A 21,527-nucleotide genomic window follows, 5' to 3' on the forward strand; every position below is an offset into this window, starting at 1 on the left:
TTTAATAGTATGCTAAGGGAATACCTTTATACTCCCCACAACCATAGGTACGTACTGAAGACTAATGATGTCAGAGGTAGTACTTCCTTTTTTGCCCTCGTAACCTCGATTCAGATTCCTAAATCTCAGAGTGCATCCCTTATGAAGAATACACTGCTTTATTCAGCTTACCCACTAGGGAAATTTATGTTACCTTTTCACTCTCTTTCTCCTCTTTGGATAAAGGGGGGTGTATCAAATGAAGAAACAATAATAACGAATACATGACAAATCAGGACCACCTGACTTTTAGAAGACATCTGAAAGCTCAGGGAAGTTTTCTAATGTTTTATGTTTTATTATGATGTTCTATAGCCTATATGTTGGAAGCCGTCCAGAGTGGCTTTACTATATGATTTATAATAAAACCATTTATTGGGCGGGTATAGGGCGGTATATAAATTCAATAAATGATTTGTTGGAAGCCGCCCAGAGTGGCTGGAGTTACCCAGTCAGATGGGTGGCATATAAATTAACTATTATTATTATTAATTATTATGGGGTTTTTCGGTTTTTCAATGCAATGAGATTCATTCATTTTTTTGTAAAATTGTTGCTGTTGTTGTTGTTGTGAGATTTATTCATTTATTTAGAATTCTATTGTTGTGAAATTTATTCATTTAGATTGTTGTTGTTGTGAGGTTTATTCATTTATTTACAATGCTGCTGTTGATGATATTCATTCATTTATTTAGAATATTGTTGTTGTGAGATTTATTCATTTATTTACAATGTTGCTGTCGATGATATTCATTCATTTATTTAGAATATTGTTATCGTTGTGAGATTTATTCATTTATTTACAATGCTGCTGTTGATGATATTCATTCATTTAGAATATTGTTATTGTTGTTGTGAGATTTATTCATTTATTTACAATGTTGTTGATTATGAGATTTATTCATTTATTTAGAATATTGTTATTGTGAGGTTTATTCATTTATTTACAATGTTGATGATGATGATATTTATTCATTTACTTAGAATGTTGTTGCTGCTGTTGTGAGATTTATTCATTTATTTACAATGTTGTTGTTACTCTTATCATTATCATCCACAGTTTACTCCCTATCCAGCAGAAGAACTTCCACCCGTCCTCTTCCTCCCACCCCGGCCAACAACCCAGGAGCGGCGGCCTCGCCTCTCCATCTCTTTGCCGCCTCTTTCCCCATGACAGCCCGGGCGAGAGTCAGGCTCGACCAGCCCGGCCGGTATTTAAGCAGCGCAGGCCGCGGCCCGCGCCACTAACCGGGCGAGAAGCAGCAGAGCAGCCGCCGCCGCCACTCAGTCCCCTCCTCCTCCTTCTCCTCCTCAGGCCGGCGGGGAAGAAGGAACAGGAAAGGGAGGGCGAGGAGGAAGGACGGGCCTCTCTCCTCCGTCGCCGCCGCCGCTGCTTCCCTGGCCCGGCGGCCGAGTTCTTTCCCCTCACGCCGCCCGCTCTCTCACCGCCTCGCCCCCCTGCTGCCATGTTGGATCGCTCGGCCCGAGCCGGGGCGAAGCGGGGCGTTTGAGGGGGGAAGGAGTGAAGCGAGAGGCCGAGGAGGAGGAGGAAGGGCTCCGGCCTAGAGCTCGCCCAGCCCCCTCAGCGCCCTCTCCGGTCGCCGCCCCGATGCTGCCGCCGCCGCCGCCGCTGCCGCAGTAGCCAGCGGGGCGGAAGCGGCTGCCGCTGCTAGTCGAGAGCCGGGGGGACGCGGCCGCCGCCGCCACGAGAGCCCGGAGCCCCGAAGCAGAAGCGGCCGGCCGGCATCTCGGAGCGGCGCGATGAGCAACAACCAGCAGCCTCCGCCGCCGCGGCGGATCACCAATGTGGGCTCCATGCTGCTCACCCCGCAGGAGAACGAGAGCCTCTTCGGCTTCCTGGGCAAGAAATGTGTGGTGAGTGAGGAGAGGGCCGCGCCGGGCCTGGAAAAAACACCCCCAAGTGGCCCCGGGCTGGGCGTGGGGGGATGGGTACAAGACGCGTGTGCGTGTGAACGCGGCTTCAGGGAAGGCTTGGGGCTCCGGGACGCTTGGCCAGCAGAGCCCCGTTGACCTCTGAGGGCCTTGCTGTGGGGAAAATTTGCCTGCGACTTGGGGGGGGGGTGCTGCTGCTTTTGGGTGGGAGCAAAGGGTTTAGAATGGGGGGTGGGCCCCATAGGCATAGCCAGGATTTATTTTACAGGGGGCAAGTAACCAGAATTTTATGTTTGGGGGGCAGTCAGCCAGGTGTTGGGGGGCAGAGAGCAAGGATTTATATTGGAACAAGTAGTCAGGATTTAGGGGGGCAGGTAGCCAGGGCTTGTTGGGGGAGAGCAGGTAGCCAGGGTTTATGGGGGGGCAGGTAGTCAAGATTTTGTTGGGATAAGTAGTCAGGATTGATGTTGGAACAAGTATTCGAGATTTATATTTGGGGGGGGAGGGCAAGTAGCCAAGGTTTATGTTAGAGGGGGCTGGACACCCACCTGTCATCGTCCTCTGACTCTAGCAGATTCGGAATGAAATGTCTCAACGATTAAATTACTTTCTTTTGAACCCAAGTGTTCAGAAAAATCTGTCCAAATCTTTCTACATTTTCTACTTTTAGCTAAGTGTTTCTGTTTGTTTACTTGAATTGTGGGGGGGGTGGCAGCTGCTGCTCTGGCCCCCCATCTACTCCCATGGGGATGGCTGCCCCTTTCCTCTCTTGGTCAAGATCGGGGAGTGGGGGGGGGGCAGATGCCTTGCTGGTCTTTCTGGGGTTGGGAGAACAGGAATGCTTCTTGCCAGGCCTTTTCCACATAACAGCTGTTTGCTTTCTTTTTTCTCAACCTGCCCGGCCGTCGGCTGTCGTAGTGGGAAATAAGCAAGGTGTGTGGGGTGGAGGTGTGTTCCTTTCCTTCCATTCGGGCGAGGCGTTCAGTAGCATTTCCTCTTTTGGTCCGGTGAGTGGGGGGAATGTGGGGCACAGGTGAGTACAGCCACAAGCATCACTGTGCCAGGAAAAATAGTCGGTGCTATCACTGCCCCACCTCTCTGTGTTCCCTTCCAGGTGCCCCCTTAGTTGGGATGCACTTTGGCACTGCTCTGTGTTTGCAGGAGGAAATAGATCTGGCAGGGGACTCCAGGGACACGTCTTTCACAGGTGTACAGTCACAGCACTTCGCTTGTTTTGCACAGGTGTGAGCTGCAATGATACTGCTTGTCTGCTGTTAACTGGTTCCTACTGGTTACTTGCTCTCCCACTTCCTCTATGCTTCTCTCTTGACAGGTATATTTTGAAAAGGGCAGTCCCAGTAATGCTCTGCGGTAGGAGTGTGTCAGTCATAGAGCTGTTGCAACGCTTCGTGGAAAAGTTCAGCAGGTTAGAGCAGGCCTGAATCGGTCTGCCTGGATTGCACCTGTAGGTTTTCGTGAACTTTCAGGAAACAAGGTGGTATGATCTGGGCCAGGCAAAACCAGAATGTACTCTGTTTTGTTTCCCCTTAAACAATAGGCTGACATCGCAGGTGCACCCATGTAGATACACTTCACTGAGGGATCTTTTAAAAAGACTGAAAATCCTTGGTAGATTTCTTTTTTTTAGTCCTAATTATTAGTATCCTGTAGGTATTTGCAAGCTTAAGAATTCTGACATTTGCTTTTATTGTTATGGGGCACCCAACATTGTTACTAATACTGTTCAAAGCCTTTGCACTGAAACTTTTTGCTCTTTTTCCAATTTCTTAGACAAAGTAAATTCCAAGAAATACAGTATCATCCTGTTTTTGGCTTGTATTTTATTCTGTGAACTGCCCTGAGATCTTACGATGAAGGGCAGTAATACATCACCATCACCATTATGTAATGTTTGGGCCCGTGTCATTGTCTGAATTAATCTATTCTTCTGGGCCATTGTTTTATTTTCTAAAACGTAAATATAAATAGTAAATCTTCTTGTGAGCAAGCTACTAAAGACTTGTTCTGATTTAATTGAGTTGTAATGTAAGCTTACCAGGAGAGAAACAGCACAGATAAAAAAATTATAATAACTAGGTATATCACAGCAAGAAGTTAGGGCATTAGAACAGGGATTAACAACCCAGCACTGGATTGTAGAAAACCAACAAAAGTAAGACATGTTAGGGAGAGATACAAGGTCCAGTAAAGATTGCAGTAATTTACTAGCATCTGTGGAAGGCTTGATTTATTTATTTTTTAGCTCTAGAATTACTTGGGTAGATGAGGCACACTACAGATCATTGCCTCCAGCTATGCCTCAGTGAAAACTGGCTTATATTATAGATCTATCTCAAATGTCAGTAGGAATCAGTGAATTCTGACCATACTCTTCCATTATTTCCCTTGCAGTAGGAAGTATTCAGAGTCTGAGGTTATTAGTTATTTATTGAGACCATTAAGACTAATGGTAGTAAATGCTACTACAAGAGAGGGGGCGGGGACTACAGTTCCCATCATCTCCTCCTATTGGCCGTGCTTGGCTGGGGTTGATGGGAGCTGGAGTCTCAACATTACAGGTTCACCACAATGCCAGTAGTAAGTCACTTTAGGCACCCTTCTTCTGAACTACTGTAATTCTTCTTACTCTTCCCCTGAGCCCTACCTAATTGTCCACTCCGCCATAGTGACTCTAATGACTTTTGCACACTGGTATTACATAAAGGGCCTCTGCACATAGGCAAAATAAAATGCTAAAAGCAAAATGTAATGCCAAAAGAGTGTCAATACTGTCGAAAGGATACTGGCAGTGGCATTATGCTATTCCCTGGGGATGCTGAGACTTGCCAGGGAGGGTGTAAATTCCTCTAGGGTACGTTGAAGTACTATTTACCTTAACTGGGCTGAGTGGCTTAATGCCAACTCGCTTGCCAGTTGGTGCAATGCAGGAGAGTGTGCCCCACCCTCAATGTTAATAGTGCCATTAGCAACCTTCCCCCCCTTTTTTTTTGCACAGTCACTACATTAGGTTGAGGACTAGGCAGCTGAAACAATTGCTAAGATTGAGCAGGCATTTTTCTGACTTTCAAAGTTATAAAATTTGGAACTTTTGGTAAAAGCATGCAGTAATTGTTTCATTAGATTCTAGTGGTAAAAGGATACCTGCAAGGGCTGCAGTGTTTAGCAAACTTAAATCTTTATCTTGGAGTAAACTCCATTGAATCCAGTGGAGCTTACTTCTTAGTTAAGGATAGGGCTGTGCTTTTGATTGTCTAAAAACCATTGCACCGTCTTAAAAAAGTAGCCTGATTTAATCTGTCATATTTCTTAAAGTATCCATTTAATTTTTTTAAAAAAGACAAGAAAATAGTGTAGGTGGTAGGCATATGTTAAAAGGATCCGCTCCTTCTCCCTTGGGAAGAAGAGCACAAGCTTTGTGTGCCAAGGGTTTCACATTCATTCCTGGCATCTCCAGGTAGATCTGGGAAAGACTGTTTGAAATCCTGAAAATCACTGCCAGCCTTTCTAGACGGTAAAGGTAAAGGGACCCCTGACCGTTAAGTCCAGTTGCGGATGAGTTGGGTTGCGACGCTCATCTCGCTTTATAGGCTGAGGGAACCGGCATTTGTCTGCAGACAGCATCCAGGTCATATGGCCAACATGACTTAAGCCGCTTCTGGCGAACCAGAGCAGCGCACAGAAACACCGTTTACCTTCCCGCCGGAGCGGTACCTATTTATCTACTTGCACTTTGACGTGCTAGGTTGGCAGGAGCTGGGACTGAACAACGAGAGCTCACCCTGTTGCGGGGATTCGAAACGCTGACCTGATCAGCAAGCCCCAGTCTCTGTGGTTTAACCCACAGCACCACCCGCGTCCCGGTAGTACTAGACAGTACTGAGCTAGATTAACTACTGAACTGAATTGGTTTAAGGCAGCTTCAATTGCACACAAAGAAATGCCTCTTCTGGGAATGTGCATGAGTTATCAAAAAGCCCCAAAAGAAAATAAAAGCATGCTAAATAAAAAAACCACCATGTTATTCATATAGTTTATAAACGATGGGAGTCTTAGTCAATTAGGTGTCAACACTGCAGGAAGCCTGAGTAAAATGTGTTGCTAACTGCAGCGAATAAATATTTAGGCTACCTGAAGACTCCCCACAAATGTGTGAGCAATTTTAGAGCAAGTTAGCAGTTTGCTATGAAAATTAGGTTGTATACCCTTATAGTATTATAGGATGTTGAATGTGTGTCAGATTAGGAGAAAATAAATAAAATACTAGGTGCCAGTTCTTAAGCGCTGCAAACATATTTCAAACTCTAGGCATCTGGGGGGCACAGTATTTGGGACATCCTATTGAAGAGGTTGCTAAAATTTTCTTTGAAAGTGATTTATTTGCAGACTTCCCCAGAGTGGCTGGGAATAATAATAATAATAAAATAATAATAATAATAATTAAAATAAAATAAAAATAATAAAAATAAAATAATAAATATATAATAAAATTATTGTTTATATGTTGATGAGAATCTTACAATTCTGAAAAAGACAGAGTGAATTTTCTCTTCACCTTTCCAAGTGCAAACTGTTAGAACTGTAATGCATATGTAACACTAAGTGTACATGCTTGGTGTGCAGGGAAGTCCCAGGCTGGATCTCTGGTTAAAAGGATCAGGGAGAAGGAATGGAAAAGCCCTTTTTGTGAATCCCTGGAGCTGCTGCTCTTCATGGTAGGCAGTATTAGTCTAGATCAGGCAGTATTAGTCTAGTTTAGATCAGGTGTGGGGAACCTTTGGCCCGTCAGATGTTGAACAACTCCCATCAGCCCCAGCAAGCTAGGCCAATGGCCAGGGATGGGAGCTGTAATTTCCATGTGGAGGGCCAAAGACTGCCCACACCTGGTCTAGATGGACAAGTAGTCTGGCAGTATCCTATGTTCCTAATGAGGAATATTACACAGAAATTGCCACTCCATCTTCTGCTTAAGTAAGAAATATATATGGAGAAAAAAGACATAGGCCTGTTACTGCAGAAAGGCAGATTGATTCTCAAGCTCAATACTGCAATCTCTGAACACCTTTCACCATCGGGTCCTGCACAAGCTTCAGTCAGATGTCACTATTCCAATTTTGCTTTCATTTTTGTTAACTTGGGGCTCCTCCCATGCTGGTGCTCACTCGAAAGCATGCTGCAGATATATTTACAACTATGCAATCAATTGTATGATTGTCTTGGTTTTATGAAAGCAAAAGCTAGTATCCTAGGTGACTCACATTCCATTCTTTTCTTTTCTTTTAATTTCATTTATTGCTAGCCCAGTACATTGCTATAACCTATGCCATTTTTGTTTCGTAACTGAAACAGTTAAATGAGGCCCTGGTTCAGTATGTCCACTTCAGCAGTTGAAAGGCATCAGAAGGCTTTAGAAAAATATTGATTAGCTCACACTGCAGGTTGAATAAAATACATGTCTGCAGAATATGCATGCAATATGCTAGTTTGTCTAAATGGTCTTCAAAGAAACAGTGTCATACTATATAATACCTTCATTTGTCTAATATTGACAGATCTATCTGTGGCCTCCCCCGAGTCACCTTAATGAACCCTAGTTTCCAGTGGTAGCCAGGATTCATGACTTGCAACATTGTTTTGTAATATTTTTTTTTTTTTTGCATCTGTACTTGTTCCTTTTCCAGATGCTTAACTCTTCACACTTTCACTTTGTTCCTCGTCCTCCCCCTTACTTCTGGCATCCAGCTATGCTGCGGAAATACAATACAGTCAATGATATCAGGATTCTGCAGTTACTGTTCTGTTGACTGGATTGTACTATGGAAAGTTGGTGTTTAAGACACACTTTCAGATAATACAGAAGTAGTAGGCATTGTTCATTCTTAGACGAGGAGGCTGCAGTTAAATTTTTGCCATTCTTTCCCAGTTTGTATTGGACACTCATTGGGGAAGGAAAAAGTGGGATTTGCATTGTCTTCGGTTATGGAATTTTTTAAAACAGTAGCAGCACACAGACCTGAGGACCAGGAAAGGTAGTGTGAGTTCTTGCTAAATACCCATCTCAATTTTCTGCTGCGATTTAGCCGTAGCAGTTGAGCTATACAAGTGCGTATGCGGAATCCCCATTTTCTGTGCTTGAAGGTGCTTGAATCAGGGTTCATGTGGGATTCATGCATTTTATTAAGTGTGTGCAAAAGTAGCAGCAACTGTTCTGTTTCATCAGACTTTTGTAAGAGCAGCCTTGTGGAATTAAGGGCAGTACTTTCAGAAAACTGAGCACGAACATCATGTGGCCTTGGTGTTAAATAAGCCATTCCAGTAGGATTTTTAAAATACCTTTATGTTCTGGCTTTATGTATAAATTCGTGGTGGTTGTAGCTTAGCAAGGGGTGTCTATTATGTACTCCCTTTCAGTGTTCTCTAGCGTGTGGGTTTGCATTGCTTTCGGCATGCTTGCCATTTGCCGCCTCCTTCCCCTTCCATACTGTGAATAAAAGAGTGATGAGATGATTTTGTGCTGTTAAAAGATTGAACAGGTTGTCTCGTTTTTCGGAAGCCTAGAGCGAGGGCATGCAACTGCTTTTATTGTCGACCTTCATTTGTTAAAAAAAAGAGTTATAATTTGAAATGTTTTTATCCTGCTCTTTAGCTGAAAAGGCCAGCTTACAGAGATCTTTGGTGAGACCGATATAATCGGTCCAAGGACTAAGATACCAGGAGGCCTGGAAAACTCTTTATTTTGCTGTGTATTGCTTTGGCCCATGATAGGATTGCATTTTGAAATTGTTTGCAATTGGTATTAGTCCTCTGCATATTTTGTATGAGGCTTCCTGACAAAGGGCACTTGTGAACAACAAAGCTGGGGTATAGCTTCCCCTAGCACCCTGAAGGATTGGCCTGCAGGCCAGCATTGTCTTGAGTATGGACAGTACAGGATTGTATGCAAAGCAGCTTCAAAACTTCATTGGGTTAATAATGCAACAATTTTTTTTTAAAAAAAGAAAACAACAAAAAAGAAATACCCTTTGTAAAACATGATTTGTTTAGAAAATACCCTAATAAAGGAAACTGTCTGTGCTAGGTTTGGAATACCTGTCTGTTGATCAGTTAAACAATTGTGTTTGTCACAACTGGAAGCCACAATCTATTTCTCTCCCCCCCCTTCCTCCCCCTGCCCCCAGCAGTTGCCTACAATCCTGCCAGTATGGTTTTCTTCTCCCAAAGGTGAGAAAGTTAAAAGCTTTAAAGATGAATACTGGAAGTTGGGTGTAGGGTTCTGGAATAACTGCAAAGGGTCAAAGACTCCTCTGTCCTGTGTCTGTGGTCCTGATTGTCTACCAGTTTGATCATGGCCTGGCAATTCTGTAAAGCTTTTATGTAAAGCCTTTATGTAAGTGGTAGCCCTGGTCTCTGTTTGACTTAAAAGCAAAGCTGGGAATAAGACTTGTAATAAACCAGACATAGAATGGACTTGTTGTTTATAGTACTGCTTGTTTTTACTTTTACAAAGTTTTGCTGCTACGTTTTTCTTTGAGTTCTTAAAATAATAAACTACTGTAGTCACTGTCTTGTGTATAGTTTGCTACATTGATTTGCCTAAAAATGCAAAGTTAAAAATAACTGGTTACAGTTATTTAGAGTAACTTTATTGCATCACGATAAAGTGGATTTTTCTGTAAGCAAAGATGATGCATCTCAAGGTCTATCCCACCTTTTCTTGTGTTGTTTTTTGGTTAAATCTATTGCCCTTTTGTGTGTTCTGCTATACTGTACAGCATTTGTAGCAGCCAGGTGCAGGTTGATGTAAATCATGAGCAATCTATGAGGAGGAGGAGATCTTGTAGAACTCCAACAATTCTAAATTCACTTACCAGCAGGGATCCACAAGTTTTGCCTATTCTCAATAGTGAAGACAAAAGTTTCTGGATTCCATGACCTTGCCCCCTTCCTTTACTACAGACCTATTCATTTCTACTTGGAAGTGAATAACAATACATAGTTGTGCTGTCCTTGTAGGGCCTCAGATATTCAGCAGAACCCTGCTTGTGCCCACCCTCTCTAGCTGGGGAAGGTAGCAAGAACTCTTTGGGGCAACATAGTGCTCTGAGTACCTTGACTGCCACAGCCTGGTTCCATCCATGCACTTTGGAGCTAGATAGAGATTAGGCTTTTGGGGGCAGTGGACAGCAAACACATGCATTGAAACACCTGCTGTCACCCACTGCCCAGATAACCAGCTCCAGCAGAGATGGGTGTGACTCTTCCCCCTAGTTGCATTGAGTTTTAGAACCATCCACAACTCAACACTGACTGTGGGGGTTGTGTTTGTCCCTGCCGATAGATGTAGCGACTAGAACCATACAGTATTTTGAATATGGTGTGGCATGATTTGATTAAAGGAATTACAATACTGACAGCTCTATTTTCGATCCCTTTCCTACTAATCCTTGACGTGGCATTCACCGCTTTCCGCAGCCGCTACATATTACATTGCATTATCTGCCACAACCCCAAGATCCTTTCTGTCAAGTCAGCACCGCCTGAGAGCCCATCAACGTATGTGTGTGTTAGAATTTATTTTTGCCTGAAAGGTTGCACCACTTAATGCATGCTTACATTGAACCACTTTTGACCATTTATCCATTTTGGAGAGATCCGTTGGGAGCTTTTTGCTTTTACCAATCAATACAGTAGGCAGTCCTCCATGGGCTGAATGCCAGAGGTAGATGGGGACAGAGGTAAAAGTGTGTGGCCCTATAGATGTGGCCCTTAAACTTGTACTGTGGACTGTGTCTCAGCTATGCAAAAGAAGTGGTCCCCCCCCCTTTACTTAAACGCATCTCTCCATTCTCCTATACAGGCAAGCAAGAAGCATGATCACAGTTCAGGAACCTCTTCCATTCATTTAAAAGCGCTTGAGGATAGATAATGTAGAGCAGGGCTGTTGAGAGGCATGACCTGAAAAGAGTCCCAAGGGGCAGATAGAGAGGCCTGATGAATGGGAAGAACCTCAGCTTGAGGTTGATGAACGAGAAGGACCTCAGAACCTCAGTTTGAGGTTCTTCTATGTGCTGGAGTATGATTGTGTTTCAGTATGTAAGGAATGGGGAGTACATTTGAAATATTTCTGAATTGGAGCATAGCTCATGAAAAATATTAATTTGGGAGAGTCTCAACATATTTTTAATCTAAGCTTTGGTCCACTCATTGATCCAAATCAATTTGAAATTGCTTGCTGATGTTTTCAAGGTCAGAAAGATGTATTGCTGCAGAAACTGAGGATCTGCAATGCCTGTTCTGTGGTTAAAATTGCAAGGGCCAGAATCATCCTGTAGTATTGCGGCTTTGGGTGAAATACCACAAATTAACTTCCTTTTTCTTTGCAGCTTGGCAATAGCCTGTACTCATAGTGTGTGTGACTTTGCCACTTGGAGTGATTACTTCTGCTTTATCTACAAGGAACTTCCTTGGGCTGTAAGAGGAAGAGGGTTGTGGTCTGCAGGAATTGGTTTGCTGGTTTCTGTAACCTCAGCCACAACCTCTTCCTGAGGGGTGCGGGGAGGTGAAAAACTTATCAGAGTTGCCATTCCTTCCTCCCCACTTGGACATCACATCCAAGACCCAGCATGGGGGTAGCGGGAAATCTAGAGAAGAAGTTCTTCAAATAATGGTGTGTTCTAGTTCACTTTAAAATTCAGTAGGATCACGTTTTTGTTTTGCACACAACGAGGTTTTATGACAAAAGTCTTCTCCAGCTGTGCTAGCTAAAGTCCTGTAACTGGAAATGTTGATGAGCCTGTATACATGTAGATAATTTCTTTAACACCTATTCTGTTGAACAGGTCTCTCTAAGACCTAGATAAAATTGGTCAAATGATGACTAATATTTTTAATTCTTAGGAAATGTAAGATGCTATTTTTTAATTGCTAGGAAATGCCATACCCCAAAGCCCTGTCAAACTAGTGGTAGTTGCAACCCCAAGTGAAGATCAGCCACAAGACCATTCTCCCACTACAAAAAAATATGATAAATTTATTTTTGAATCGCTATAAACTTCATAAACCGCTTTGAAGAAAGTTGGGACTTTATATAAAATTAGCCATACTAAGACTTGTATTTCTTCATAAAGGTGTTAATTTGCTTAGTCTTTAATTCTTAAGGCTGAAAAGGCTTTTGATTGGGTAGAGAAATTATACTACACACATAAAAGACTTTCATTTATCAGTCACTGCTGAATATTTCCAGTCCTTGATCAAATATAATGTAATGATATGCAACATATACACATATACATATTATTTTTTTATAAAGTACTAGAAACAAATGTCCTGAGTCACTACTTGTTTTTGCTGTCTTTATTGAACCGCTAGCTTTTTATTATACAACACCTAAATGATATAAAGAGCAGAATATTGATTATTTGATTCTATCAAATGCAAGGTAAACTAAAATCAGAGGTAGCCAATGCCTCCAGATACTGGAACTGCAACTTCCATCAGCCCCATGCAGGTATGGGCAGGGGTGGTGGGGTTATAATCCAACAACATATGGAAGACACCATGTTGAGTACCTCTGGTTTAGGTGGTCCAAATTGGTAAACACTGTGGAGTTAATATATTTTCAGACTTGTGCCTTTCAAAGTCTTTCTAATACAGTATAAATAGCATTGGGTAGTTTTTGTCAAAACGTTTGTCAAAATACATTGTTTTATGGCTTGACTGTCTTTCTTTAAGATACTGAAATATTTCCAACACAACACAGCACCTCGCTGATGCAAAGGTAGGAGTGCCCCTGTTTCCTGCAGGGTTTCCTCTAGTTATAACCCCTAGCAACACAGCTTACACAATTCTGGCTTCCTGATCCACAGAGAGTGGCTTTTCATGAAGTGCTGCAGCAGTGAGGAGGAGACAGAATAACCCTGTTACATGAAGAGAGCTTTCGTTTGCACTTTTTAAGATTTAAATCAATACATCTTGCTAGTTTACCAGGTGGCAACTGCTTTTCTATTAAAACAATGGTCAAAAGGATTCAAGAACTATCTTGTTCAAGTTAACTAGGTTCTAACCCAAAGTACAAGAATGATGGGGAGGGGATTGGCAGATGGGCCACCTCTACATCCTTATGTTTGGGGTCACTTCTTCTGTGGCCACAGATGGGGTGTGCATTGCTCCCCTGGCAGTCGTCCATTTCATCCACTGCTCCACAAATGCTTGCCCCATCCCAGAGGTCACCTGTGGGCAAGTCCACCCCTCTGTGACCTGGGCCTGAGCAGGGTGAGCTCTACCTGTCTCTGCCTAGAGCACTATCTGAAGGCATCTTGAGGGCATTCCTCTGTGAAACAACTCCTAGGAATGCTTGTGGGTGGAATTGCAGGTATTGTTCCACTGCTTATATAAGGAATTGGCCTCGCAGCAGTAGCAGCATTGGGTGAGATGGAAGGTTCCTCAAGCAATAAATGTGGCTACCCTCCGATGAATGTAAGATAGTTAATGTGAGCTTCTGAGGAATGTCTTTTTAGAATGGCAATCCCCTCACCCCCAATTTTATCTCTGTACTAGACATTATTTTCTTTTGTTTAATTTTAAGCTGTTAGGTTACTGCATCTGTATTGTTTTATACAACATTGTGTGGCTAGGTGGGCTTTTTGGTATTAATAGCATTGCAATTATTTCTTGTTGTCTCTATTTTTATTATTTTTTAACCATTACTCTTGTTCATTTGAGGTGCTTTGGACTGCTGCGGCCACAATTTTGCAGAAATTGTGGCGGCTGCTTTAAAGTGCTGCATTAGAATCCATCTCTTAGAGTAGATCATTCAAAGGACCATGAATCTTTCAATATTAGGAAAGGATTGTCATTTAAGCAATGTTAGCAATAACCAACTTTGTATTAGGTAGTCGGAATTTGCAAGATACTTGTTCTTAAAGGCTGCCTTGGATTCATGTTGGCTGCTCCAGCCCTTGAGAGGGAAAGCCTGTTCTGAATAAATCTCAAATTCTGCCAGTCGTGTCTAGACTTCAATGAACCTTGAAAGGAGAGAGTGCAAATAGCATATGCTATCCAGTCTTGCAGAACCAGAGTTGCAATGAAGTCTGTAAACTGCAGTGTAGGCAAATGTTTGATATTTGCAGGAGGGTTATAAAAGTCCAGTTATCTGATCATCCCCTGCACCTGAGAAATTAGTCCCTGGTGCTGGGAGCAGGTTTTTTCCACCCTTCAGCACTACTGTTTGTGGGACCGGCTGCCACCATCCACTTCCACAGCTTCGTTTCCTTAGTTACTAATCGTAACTAAGCAGCCACTCGGTGGTGGAAGGGCTCTCAAGTCCAAGGTTATAATCTCCAGGTAGGGTGGAGCCCTGACTTTAAGCCAGAGCTTTCAAAACTTTTTATGTTGGTGACACACTTTTTAGACATGCATCGTTTCGTGACACAGTAATTCAGTTTTACTAGCAAACCAGAGGTTAAACTAAACCCTCTCCAGCCCCAGGAGGCATGCGGGGACCATTTGTGTGGCACACCTACACACTGCAGCTGACACACTAACCTGTCGCAACGCAGTTTGAAAAGCGCTGCTCTGTGGGGAGAGAGAAGGAAGAAAGAAAAGAACAATTAGGATGCTAGCAAAGCATTTCCCCTTACTGTTGCTCTCAGGTGTGTCCCCTTGTTCTTCGTTGGCTTCCAAATGTTGAAGATATTTTTGTGCCCCTGATAACGAATATATTTTTTTTTTAAACCCCACAAAGATAGATTTATTGTCTTAAGGGCTTGTAGCTCTTTGTCATGGTGTATTCTGATCTTTCATTTTTATTGTTGTTATGTTGTTCCATACAGAACTTTGTAAAATTTTATTTTCGGTAGTTTCCTGGTACCTTGCACAGTGTACAGATAAAAGTAGTTCAACATGCAACTGGTCAAGATAAGAAAAAGTTTAGGGGAAACGGGTTTCAGAAGCTCATAAGAAAAGTCACTTCTGTACTGTATTATCTAACTTAACTTGCATCCCTATAGCCAGCAAATGAGAAGCTAGATATTATCACATTTGCTATTTTTTACTTCCTTTGAGCCTGTGATGGTTATAAAACTAATGCAGCTTCCAGTTTTAAATGCATTACTGAATAATGGAGTCTGAACCATTGTTCCCAAGTTCTTTTTTACTCTTCCACAAAATACTTGGTTCACCGTCCTAAGGACTATGGAGGAACTTGATAACTTGCTGTCTAAACAAGAATTTCTTTTGTTGAATATTCTTGTTCAGTGTTGGACTATTCATCGTTGAATGAATTAAATCCTGTGTGTGCTAAGTTTCTGTGAAACCTTGCTACCCAGTAGTAGCAATCCAAGTGGGATTTTATAGTGCCTTTGAACAAAGGTTGGCGCTCTACTATTGACAGGACTGTATCTGTTTAAAATATTTCTCAGGCAAAAGCAGCATCCTTACTGTATTTTTTATAGGTGATATTTGGTTAGATTTCCAGCAGTGCTAACCAGAACAAGCACCATTTTTAATGAAGCTCTACACAGCTTCATAAACAATTACATGTTTGTACATATGAAGGTCGCATGATGATGATGAGCTCTCAAGTCTTAACAAAAGTTTTCTTCTTTTTTAGACAATGTCTTCTGCAATTGTTCAGATTTATGCAGCAGATCGCAATGCTATGTGGTCGAAGAAGTGCTGCGGCGTAGCTTGCCTTGTAAAAGACAATCCACAAAGGTCTTATTTTATCAGAATATATGATATTAAGGTGAGATTCTCTTCCCTTTGCCATCTCTAAAATATGCTTGTGCTTGTCTTAATTTGTCCAAATGTGTTGAATAGCATGCCTCTGATTTATGTATTAACGAATGGTTAAACTGTAGAAACAGAAATGAATGTGTGATATGTTTCAGCTTTGTGGCACATGCTGGTCACACTTCAAAAGTAGGAACACATGGGTCTAAAGAAATAAATGTACTTGGGAGGAGAACCATGTGGAAAGCCAGAGCTTTGCTTCCTGATCTTGCTGCAGAAGCTCTCGTAGCTCAATTAGCAAGCTGTTGAACTGTAGCCTGACAGTTTGGCAACAAGAACTGCAGAATAAAAGGTCAATCTGAAAATTAATATTTTAATGTATAGAACAACTTAAGCATATATCTAAATCCATGATATATAAATGATGGGAAAGTGCAGGTAGCCAAGAAGCAATGCAACTTGATGGCTTTGTCCTCAGCATAGTGTTGGCTCTTTGCTTTTCAAGAAGATGGCATGGAGTCCTCTCCTAAGAATATCTTGGTTGTAGTCAACTGATAGGAAGCAGAAAGTTTGCCAGCATGCAGAAGTCATATAAGTATGTGTCTGCAGTCACTTTTCTCAGTGTCTTTTTCCCCCCTTCCATTTTTCTTTAGGATGGAAAACAATTGTGGGAACAAGAATTGTATAATAATTTTGTATATAATAGTCCTAGACCATATTTTCATACCTTTGCTGGAGACGTAAGTATTTTGCTGTATTTTGCATAGTTATCTCTATAACATTAAAAGGAATTTGTGCTGCCAGTTATATTTACACCTGCACAGTCTCTCTTTTATTCTCTAAATCAAGTAATATCAAGAACTGTGCAGCTTTCCTGATAATTTGTATTAAGAAGTTAATTTCAAATGAATTCTTTTTTTTTTTACAGATTTGTTTTCCTTCATCTTATAAAAATATGAGTAAAATTCAGGAGAACAGATAGGCACACCTTATACATATTGAAGTCAGTAGCAGTTGTCAGCGACAAACTGAAATCCCCTTGATTTCATCTAGTGTTTATTATTATTTACATCTAGTTTATTATTATTTACATCTAGTGTTTATTATTATTTATTACATTTGTTAGTTGCTCTACCTAATTTCTCAAAGCAATCTAAGATTTTAAAAAAAACTAATTTAAGATTGCAAAAAACCTGCATGTTTTAATATAGTTTCTTAGAAAAGTTATGTTTATAAGAAAATAATTGTTTTTCAGGCATGTCAGGTGGGTCTTAATTTTGCTAATGAAGAAGAAGCTAAAAAATTCCAGAAGACAGTGACGGACTTAATTGGACGACGGCAACGAAAATCTGGTAGATACATAGTTTTTCAACACATTTTTGCTTTGTATAGAACTTAGAAGAAAACATTCTTAAGGCAGAAACTGACCTTAGTTTCTATCTTCTCTGGATTCAAAGAAATAGGTTAGAGATTGAAGGGGAGGCATGCACACATAGTTGTTACCAATAAATATGTACAAACTGGACCTTTGTACAGTCTACAGCTAATGCTAGCGGGATGTCATAAAATAGAATTTGGGAACCTGTGGTTGTTGGTTTCCAGCTCCCATGTAGTCAGTGGTCAGAGTTGTAGTCAGTGGTCAGAGTTGTAGACCATTAACTGGAGGATCACAGGTTCCTGTTACACAATGAGATTCAGCAGTGCCTAGTCTTTTACAATACAGCAGTGCTTCTCAAATTTGGTTCCCTAGCTGTTGTTGGACTTCAACTCCCATCATCCTTGGCCGCTGGTCCTGTTAGCTAGGAATGATGGGAATTGTAGGCCATCAACAGCTGGGGACCCACATTTAAGAAACAGTATTGAAATCCCCAATGCTATTTCCTCTTCTGATGGTGAACTTGAGTGGTGAGTACCAATGGAAATGGAGCAACTGAGAAAATAAGAGGGGGAGTATCACCATAGTTGGGGGGAATCCCAAGGATTGCTGAATTACAAATATTCTAAGGGAGAGGAAAACTTGGGGGAAACCCCTTAAAGAAACACACACACACAAAAACAACAGCCCAATGAGCAGCGCACACACTCAGTAGCTGCACAATGTTAAGTGTTAGTTATAAAAGAAAACTGGGGTTGGGAAGGAACGTCAAATGACCAGGTCATAAAATCCTGAACCGCAGAAGCCTTCCTATTAAAGGTGAGAACGCACCGCAGCACTTCATTTTAAGTCCCAGTGGTATTGTTAATTCAATGAAGTGCTTATTGCTGTCGGCTGAATAAAACAGTATCTCAGTGACATTTTGCACATTATATATTTAGAAATACAGGCAACCTTCCTGCAGTGTATCCAATGGGCAGATCGGCAGAGTCGCAGATATGGTCCGCAGTGATTTTTGTGATGTTGGCAGGTGGCTAAAATTGCCACTCAGCAGCTGGAATCCCCGCTGGCTCTCTGAGCTTCCAGTTTACATGTAATTTTTATCTGTGTTATAGTCAAGATATTGCTGGAGCTTGCAGTTACCTGAATTTGTCCAGTTCATCATATTGGGCTGCATTATTAAGTGCCATTTCCCACCGAAGTCCCCAGATTTTGCTCTCTGGCTTAGACTGTAAAGCAGGCTTCTGCACATGCATGGAGAGTGCTCAGCAGACCAGGTAGCCAAAGCAAACTGCCATGGTGCATGTGTAGAATCTTTCCATGTTCATCCTTCCCTGCTTAATCTTGGTTCATAGAATAAGAAAAATATATATAACCAGGCTAATTGACTTATCGGCCTGTTGTTTGGTGAATACTGATGCAGGGAGCTCTTCACTTCTTATTCTGTGTCTCAGATATATGACTCAAATGTTTCTTTTAAAATCAGTGCAGTGGTTTATAATCAGATTTTGTGTGTCTGGAGTTAGACTTCCCTTAGATTTCAGGGCTTCCCCCCGCTGGTCAGAAATGATTTCTCTGTTAAGCCACCAGATGGAGTCCTAAGACTATCCTTATACCACTGGATGTAATTTTTGTTCTATAATAAATTGAGGAGTCACAGCGACAATCTCACAAGGCAGACAAGAATGTACCATTTTATTTGCAGTGGAATGTACTATGCAGCTGGTTCTATAACCCTAAAAGTTTGTTGACAGGCAGACATTCTGGGAGCCATGCTTGGAGTTAAATCCGAGAAATAGGACACTGCTTCCTGTGTCTTTTCCAAGCTGTTGTATTGCACTATGGCTTACGTCTCACAGAAAGCAGATAAGGAGGTAATGCCTGCATCTGGGCTATAACTACTTCAGATTGCAGGTGGGGACTGCCATGTTGCAAAAAACCCTCCAGACTCCCTAATGGTTCTAGAATGCGGGTAGGCAAACTAAGGCCCGGATCCAGCCCAATCACCCTCTAAATCCGGGCCACAGACGGTCTGGGAATCAGCATGTTTTTACATGAGTAGAATGTGTGCTTTTATTTAAAATGCATCTCTGGGTTATTTGTGGGGCATAGGAATTTATTCATTTTTTATTTTTTTCAAAATATAGTCCTGCCCTCCACAAGGTCTGAGGGACAGTGCTGAAAAGGTTTGCTGCCCCCTGTCTAGACAAACCTTCTAAATATGCTGGGGGTTTTAAAATTAAAAAGTGCCAGAAGGTTTTTTGTGTGGAAAGAGTATTCCATCGTGAGGTGGTTATAGCCCAGAAATAGCCTCATAGCCTGTTTTTCAGTAACTAGGTCCAAAAATAGCTCCTTCTTCTCTGCTTGCTTACTTCCCTGTATGATGGGAATGTATAGGACCTGTATGCAACTTTTCACTTTAATTGGGCCCAGTAGATTTTTGAGCGAAAAGGTTCTGAAACAAGAATAAAACAGAAACTGTCATGTCTATTTCTCTCCTTTCACGTTCCTGTTGTGCTTGGGGGATTTAAGGAGCTTTTGTACAGACTTCTAAATAGCACAAACCTTTTACCTCCAGAATACCTTATTAAATGTAAACAAGGAAGGACAGCCTTTCATCTGTCTTAATTAAGTACTATACCCCAGCTTTAAGCATGAAAACTATTGAGGCAGCAAGAAATAAAAACAAGACAATAACAATGTGAATAAATGCATCAACTTTAAAAGCACACACAAACAGATTCACAATTTGGGTTTGTAGAATTGGTTGGAAATAACTGAACAAGGGACATAAATGTTTCAAGAAGTATAAAACAATGTTAGCATATCATCTTCAGAAAGTGAGGGATTCAAACTTAAGGCAGGAATGCATATTTGCCAAACTGAAATGAAAACCATGTGGTTGTGAGCCATGACTTCTAGTTTGATGCACAACTGATGCTTCTCTTTTCTATTGTTAAAAAATTGTGGAAGGATTGCTGTGCTTGCAGTGCTCAATTTAAACAAGTTTTTTTTAAACAAAACCTCTTAAAATTTAGTTTATTCAAATTAGGTTTTCAGGTTTAATGCCTTTTATTTTGTTTAATAATGCACATGCACTATATCCTGTGGAAGCTTATCTTACCATTTTTGTTAGAGAAAAACAGATTGTGGTGGGTTGTATCCAGCAATTTCCAGCTATTCCACCCCTCAAAAAAGTAATCTGCTCTGGAAGATCCTCCCACCTTCTGGATCTAATGCTGGGGGGGGGGGCGGGGCAGAAATCACTGATCTCCATATTTCGGTTGTGGAGGTATTTTTAACAGCTGAGAATCATTATTGGCTACCAGTTACTACTTGTACATATTTGCTACACATTCAGTATATGCATTTCTGTACTGTAATGATACCAGTTAAATTTAAACGCAACAACACATGCATTACTATGTTAGTATCACTGCTTTTGGGTCAGCTTGCTTTTTTCAGAACCTCAGCTTGGGGTTTTTTAATGCATCAATTGTATTTTAAAACACTTTTCGATTAACCACAGACCCTCACAGATTTTACTCTTGCCTCCTTTAACACAGAGATGTGTAAGCTTTAGTAGGTCTAAAAATGCTGAGATGTTAAGTTAGATGATTAGGTAATTGTAGGTATAATTTTCAGGTATAATTTTTTTGCCAGTGCCAATTCAGTGACATTTTATATACTTGGTCATAATTATGTAAGATCAGGTTTTATTTTTGTCCACTTGAAATACTGAGAGAGCATATCTAAGATCAGACAGGGTGGTATTGGAGAATAAGCAATCTGTCTTAGATCACTGAGATTTTGAAAAAAGATTGAAGACTTGACATGTCTATGAAATAGCACTATTAATTGTGATTTAAATAGAGAACCGGACTTTCTAAGCCTCTTTTCAAGCTGGAGCAATGGCAGCCCTGCTGAAAGAGTATTTGAAAGATTCAAGGTCATCCCCAGGCCATTTGAGGGAAATGTGAACCGTTTATTAAAATGAATGGAAGTTTAGTTAGCTTTTTTTCTCTCCTGACAATAAACCTTCTAAAGTAGAGTTTGAAATAATAATAGGCAAACATTTCACGGATAATACGTCTCAGGAGGGTAAGAAAAATGTTCTAATATTCTATTTTGTGCACAAATAGTATAAAGTGGTTTTTTTTCTTCCTTTTTAACAGAGAAAAGGAGAGATCTACCAAATGGTAAGTGGTTGGTTTGTTTTTGCTTGCAGTAACCATGAAATTGTTTGATTGTTTCAACGTCGCTCACTTACTCCTAGCTTATCACTCATGAATGCAATTGCCTATCTGAACATCAGTGCATTTTTTTAAATTGTAAGTGGAAGTTATGCTTTGATTAGCTGTGGGATTGCTTAGTGGTACTTTAAAATTGCAATGCAAACAGTACAGTGGGAGGCGAAAGCAGGAAGGCCTGAGAATAAAGACCACTGAAAAATGTGGATGTTGCAGTGACA

General features: G+C 41.3%; 1 protein-coding gene across 2 annotated transcripts in view; it reads left to right on the forward strand.

Annotated features, from left to right (window-relative positions):
• The first annotated feature begins 1,282 nt into the window (after window positions 1-1,282).
• Window positions 1,283-21,527, forward strand: part of WASL (WASP like actin nucleation promoting factor) — a 34,046-nt gene continuing 13,801 nt past the window's right edge. Inside the window, exons 1-5 of one of the 2 annotated variants that reach the window (XM_081928855.1) lie at window positions 1,283-1,914; window positions 15,560-15,694; window positions 16,335-16,421; window positions 16,937-17,033; window positions 21,232-21,255. In XM_081928855.1, coding sequence (XP_081784981.1) covers window positions 1,801-1,914; window positions 15,560-15,694; window positions 16,335-16,421; window positions 16,937-17,033; window positions 21,232-21,255 — 457 coding nt within the window. In that variant the 5' untranslated portion in view covers window positions 1,283-1,800. The remainder of the gene's footprint in view (window positions 1,915-15,559; window positions 15,695-16,334; window positions 16,422-16,936; window positions 17,034-21,231; window positions 21,256-21,527) is intronic. The other variant, XM_081928856.1, reaches the window with a different exon arrangement.

The sequence above is a fragment of the Podarcis melisellensis genome (genome assembly GCF_964234715.1).
Source record: "Podarcis melisellensis genome assembly, chromosome: 10".
NCBI lineage: Eukaryota > Metazoa > Chordata > Lepidosauria > Squamata > Lacertidae > Podarcis > Podarcis melisellensis.